Here is a 5968-nt window from a genome sequence, read left to right as displayed (position 1 = left end):
TAGGAACTACCACGTCTTCTAGAAAAGGAAGTGCCAACTCCCAGTAGTCATCAAGTGTGCATCCAACAGGATATGATTGAACGATGCTAAGAGTAGCAAATATTTAAGGTGAGAAACACACCTCGCCAGATGCCGCAAAGAGTTGTGAACTTGGGGCCTCTTTGATTCATAGGATTCTGAAAACACATACACACACACATGAAAAATGCTGGATTAAAATGGCATGTCTTCCTGAAACCTGCAGGATTGAGACCTATGGAAGTGACAACAAAGTGCGTTTGATTACAGTATTACACCATAGAGTTATCACAATGACTCATTAGGTATATGAGTTCTTCCAAGAGCTTAGACTTGACGTAAATATTTCTGTGGTATTGAATGCAAAGTGACAAATACTAAAAATTCTAAGATTTCTCATTCTACAAATGAAGGGGAGCCTTGGCGCAGTGGTAAAGCTGCTGCCTTGTGACCATGAGGTCATGGGTTCAAGTCCTGGAAACAGCCTCTTACAGAAATGTAGGGAAAGGCTGCGTACTATAGACCCAAAGTGGTCGGACCCTTCCCTGGACCCTGCGCAAGCGGGAGCTACATGCACCAGGTTGCCCTTTTTTTTCTCATTCTACAAATCAAACAACTAGTACAGGAAAAAATCCTCACAATTGAAATCCTAAAAATTTCTTTCAATCAGAGAGGCCTTTAAGGTCAGAAACAATGAAATATATCACAAAAGCAAAGCATTCACAATCTGCATCTAATAAAGATGTCTTGGTCTCACAAAAGTTTCAGAACTGGTAAATCATCCCAAACTGCAATATGAGATATTATTTTCCTTGTCAAAACTACAGTTAGTGCATAAAGCAACCTAGGGTCTTATTCAAACTAAATATATTGTAGTTTGTTTTGCCATATAGTTACCTGAAATCAGGATACTGCAATTTATCACTTAGTAAGCAATTAGCTTCTGCAGGTTCATTTCATTGACAATACACCTACACAAGAACAGGATACACCATCACCATACAAGCACCATCGATACATCAAATATGCACCATATTACTAATTTGATACGCCTCAACAGGGAATTGTGAACTTGTGGTCAAATGACAGACCCCAAAAGGTGAGGATGTAGGAGCACTTCCCTATCACTAGTGTTAGGAAGACCAAAGGAGAAACATATGTGTTGACTTGCTAATGATTTGCAAAGCCAAGCAATAATAGTGATAATGAATTAAAAGCAGACGACTAATTCCAGTATTTTGCAGAAGACAACAGAAAATGTAACAAGAGGTTGCTTCTGATGTAAAACTAATTAAGTACTCGAATTCTCCATTTGTGATGTCAACATAAATCTTGCCAGGCTAATCAGTTCAGGGGTTGCTATCCCTCTTCTTTTATTTGGAACCTTGCTTCCTACCGGTTGGCTTGCAATTAAGCAAATAATTTATTTGAGGTCCCTCAGCCTTGGTGACACAATACAGGTAATCTCATTTTATTCACCTCCTTTAATTCAGTAACCCAGAAAGTGTGGTAAACTTCACCATATGACATAAAAGCATGGGAATTTTCATCATTATTGCCATGACGTTTTTTACAGTTGTTAGCAAACAGTAAATAGCAACCCCTGTTCCGAAAATGGAACTGCCAGGCTTTCTAGAAAAAGGAAATACCAACTCCCAGTAGTCATCAAGTGTCCATCCAACTGGAAATGATTGAAAGATGCTAAGAGTCACAAATATTTAAAGTGGGAAACACACCTCGCTAGATGCCACTAAGAGTTGTGAACTTAAGGCCTCTTCGATTCGCAGGATCCTGAAGACACAGATATAGGAAAAACACTGGATTCCAATGGCATGCCTTCCCGAATCCTGTAGGATTGTAAACCATAGGAAGCGGCTTCAAACTGTGTGTGATTACAGTATTACACCATAATAGAGTTTAACATAAGAGCTCAGGAGGCACATGAGTTCTTCCAAGAGTGTTTAGACTTGATGCAAAGTTCCTGTGGAATTGAATGCAAAGTGGCCCACAGTGAAATTCCTAAGTTTTCTCATCCTACAAATCAGACAACCGCTATAGAAAAAATTCCTACGGATTGAAACCCTAGAAAATTCCTTGCGCTCAAGGAAGCCTTTAAGGTCAGAAAAATACCTCAAAAGTAAAGCATCCACAATATGCATCTAATAAAGATGTCTAGGCACTTGGTCTCACAAAAGTTTTTGTTTTATACTATCTCACAAAAGTTGCAGAACTGGTAAATCAGCTATAGTCTTTTCACCAAACTGTGATATCAGATTTTTTTTTCCTTGTCAAAACTACAGTTGATGCATAAAGTAATCTAGGCTCTTATTCAGTAATCACAAACAGTAATAGCAACCTCTGTTCCAAAAATAGGAACTACCAGGACTTCTTGAAAAGGAAGTGTCAACTCCCAGTAGTCATCAAGTGTGCATCCAACTGGATATGATTGAACGACGCTAAGAGAGCAAAAATTTAAGGTGAGAAACTCACCTCGCTACATGCCGCAAAGAGTTGTGAACTTAGCGCCTCTTTGATTCACAGGATTCTGGAAACAAAGACATATGAAAAATGCTGGATTCCAATGGCATACCTTCCTGAATCCTGCAGGATTGAAACCCACGGACGTGGCACCAAAGTATGTTTGATTACAGTATTACACCATAGAGTTAACACAAGAACTCAAGAGGTATATGAGTTCTTCAAGATCTTAGACTTGAGGTAAATTTTCTGTGGTATTGGATGCAAAGTGGCACATACTAAAAATTCCTAAAATTTCTCATTCTATAAATCCAACAATCACTATAGGAAAATTTCCTCAGGATTGAAATCCTAAAAAAATCCTTCCAATCAGAGAGGCCTTTAAGGTCAGAAACAATGAAATATATCACAAAAGCAAAGCATTCACAATCTGCAACTAATAAAGATGTCTTGGTCTCAGAAAAGTTACAGAACTGGTAAATCGTCCATATTAGTCTTTTCACCAAACTGCAATATCAGATATTCTTTTCCTTGTCAAAACTACAGTTAGCACATAAAGTAACCTAGGTTCTTATTCAAACCAAAATCTGTTATAGTTTGTTTTGCCAGATAGTTACCTGAAATCAGGATACCCCAATTTATCACTTATTACAACAGGATGGTTACAAGAAATTAGCTTCTGCAGGTTCATTTCATTGACAATATACCCGCACAAGAACAGGGTACGCCAGCCCCATAAAAGCACCATCCGTACATCAAAATGCAAGAAGTGAGTATGTAGGAGCACTTCCATATTACTGTGTTAGGAAGACCAAGGAGAAACATATGTGTTGACCTGCTAATGATTTCAACGCCAAGCGATAATACAGATGATGATTTAAAAGCAGACGACTAATTCCAGTATTTTGCAGAACACAACAGAAAATGTAACAAGAGGTTCCTTCTGATGTAAAACTAATTAAGTAGTCGAGTTCTCCATTTGTGAAGTCAACATAAATCATGACAGACCAATCAGTTCATGGCACAACATATCTGTAATTGATCATGGACACCATCTAGCAGCAAGTTACAATATCAGACGATGTACATCTCTATATACCACTATATAGTGCCTAATGTCAATCCATACAAGCAGTACATGAGGCATACACAACCTGAAGTGCTGAAAAGGACACACAACAGATCTATCTCTTATGAAGAAGATTTTCTGTTTCAGGCATGACTCCCTCCTTTGGTGCTACCGAGCTTGGATAGTAGGTAGAGGCAACCTGAAGAGAGGAAGATAGATCCAGCGAAGCAGAAGAGGTCAGTACACGACGTGATGGTCACCCTCTTGCTCTTCTCGGAGATGCCAACCAGCAGAACCAGGACGATTACATGACCCAGCTTTGTCTTGAGGTCACTCACCGAGCGGATTTCCAGCCACTTGGGCCGTTCCTGCCGACAGAATCAGAGATATAAGGACACTGAATCGACCACATTATCTCTATGATAATTGAGAGGAGACCAACCGGAAGCTTGAACAAGCCAAAGAGGCTGGAGCGGTCATGGGACTGTTTTGCGATGTCCATGTTACTGATGAACAGCTCGTACAGGCCCGTCCCGAAGACAAACATGACCGTGCCGATGAGATACATATCTGAGGTGAGACAAGTAATGCACAATGGTCAGGCATCACAACTATATAAACTGATGGTATGTATATGTAAAACTGGTGACAATTGTGCCAACATGTAAAACTTATGCCAGTGGTGAACTTGAAGGTACTGGTGGTGGATTGTGCAAAGATTAATGAGATGAGACAGTTTGGTTACCTATGGCTTCAATCAGCATGAGCACCACCTTTGCATCACCGCGCAAGTAGTATTCCACGAAGGCGTCCATCACAAAAGTGCAGCCCTGGGTGACCAACCAAGTGCACGGGTTAAAAATCAGATCGGGAGACACGGAGATGGACTTGGCAGGCCGATGAATCAAGCAGGAAAAGCACCTTGAGGAAGCAGAGGACCGATCCGGCGAGAGATCCGGCGATGCCGAGGAAGGCCATGAAGCGGCAAGCGTAGATGACCTTCTCGATGCCCGCCTCCAGGTCCGACCCGAATCCCGCGCGGGGCAGCCCAAACGGGCGGGACCGCACGCCGTGGTCGGGCTCCGCGTGCACGGCGCTCGCCGCCGCCGCCGCGGCCGCGTGGGGGCCAGGCTCCCCCCTGACCCTCACGCGCTGCCCCGGCCGCGCCCTCGGCCTCGGCCTCCACGCCCAGCCTCCGCGGCACCCCGCGCCCACCGAAGCCTCGGCCGCGGCCGCCGACGCCACACCGGAACCGAAGGGTCTGGGCCTCATCATCACTGCCGCTTCGATTCAACCCTTCAACGGCGCGGAGCTGGTGGCTAAGTAGGCAGCCGCGAGCGAGGGAGCGCCACAAGTGGGGCGCCACGTTCGGCGCACCGTGTCGGGTGCGGACGCGGAGGGCGACGGCGACGGCGACGGCTCTCGCTCGTCGGGTTGCGGGCCGACGAGCCCACGTTGGCGGGGGACGAAGAGAGTCCCCCCTTTCCCGCGCCGTGCATCCCGTCCGGCCGGTTGGTGAAAGGGATGGAGATACTTCCGCGCTCGGGGCGATGATCTGGCGGCCTCGTGTCGTCGTCGTCGTCGTCTTCCCCGGCGAGCCTCGGCCACTCCTTTCCGCGGACTCTCTCGTCGGCGGACGAGGCTCCTCTGACGTACTGCAGGGCGCAGTTGGGCCACTGACAGGTGGGCCCGAAAGCAAGTTGGCCCACCTGTCAGTGACCCAACTGCGCCCTGCAGTACGTCAGGCTCGTCGGCGCCCCACAGGGCACAGGCGTGCACGGCTCGCGTCGTCACTCGCGAGTTTATTTTTTTTGGAAGCCACTGACTGGTTGGTTTCTTGGGCCACGCCCGCGGGCCAAATTCCAACGTCGCAATTTGAAGAGGCCTGTTCAGTCAGTCCGGCAAAAATGGGGGAACTCCTATACCGCGACTCAAATGGGCTGGGTCCAGCAGTGCAGTTATTTTTCTCTTCTTTCGTTTTCTTTTTCTCTTTACATTTTTTGTATCTTTTTTCTCTGTTCTTTGAGTAAAATACACTAATATTTTGTCACATGTATGAACCCTGATTTTTTAATTATGTGAATATTCTTTTTCAAAACATGATCCATTTTTTAAGCTATATGGAGATCTTTTATGTACATCTGTTTTTGTAAAAAAATGTATTAAAACATAAAGAACATTAGTTTTATATGAGTGAAAAAATTCAAAATATAAATTTCCTTACAAATGCATGTATTGTTTTTAGAAAAATACACGTGAAAAATATATGAGCTTTGTTTAGCATTTTCGGAGGTGTCAGAAAATATTTAATGCGTATCAAAAATGTGTTTTCATGTGTTTAAAATGTTCATATATGTTTTGAAAGACATGGTTAGATTTCCTAAAATATTAACATGTTGCAAA

General features: G+C 43.9%; 1 protein-coding gene across 1 annotated transcript; it reads right to left on the bottom strand.

Annotated features, from left to right (window-relative positions):
• Nucleotides 1-3445: 3445 nt before the first annotated feature.
• LOC119331152 lies at nt 3446-5155 on the bottom strand. Its single transcript, XM_037604327.1, has 4 exons — nt 4487-5155; nt 4311-4395; nt 4008-4135; nt 3446-3933 (listed from the first exon to the last, which is right to left on the bottom strand). Exons 1-4 carry the CDS (start codon nt 4838-4840, stop codon nt 3709-3711), a joined length of 792 nt encoding a protein of 263 aa, XP_037460224.1. The 5' UTR covers nt 4841-5155; the 3' UTR covers nt 3446-3708.
• Between the last annotated feature and the right edge of the window lie 813 nt (nt 5156-5968).

This window comes from Triticum dicoccoides, chromosome 7A, assembly GCF_002162155.2.
Source record: "Triticum dicoccoides isolate Atlit2015 ecotype Zavitan chromosome 7A, WEW_v2.0, whole genome shotgun sequence".
In the NCBI taxonomy this organism is placed as follows: Eukaryota; Viridiplantae; Streptophyta; class Magnoliopsida; order Poales; family Poaceae; genus Triticum; species Triticum dicoccoides.
The sequence above is the reverse complement of the archived record's forward strand: the minus strand, read 5'-3'. Positions and strand labels throughout refer to the sequence as shown.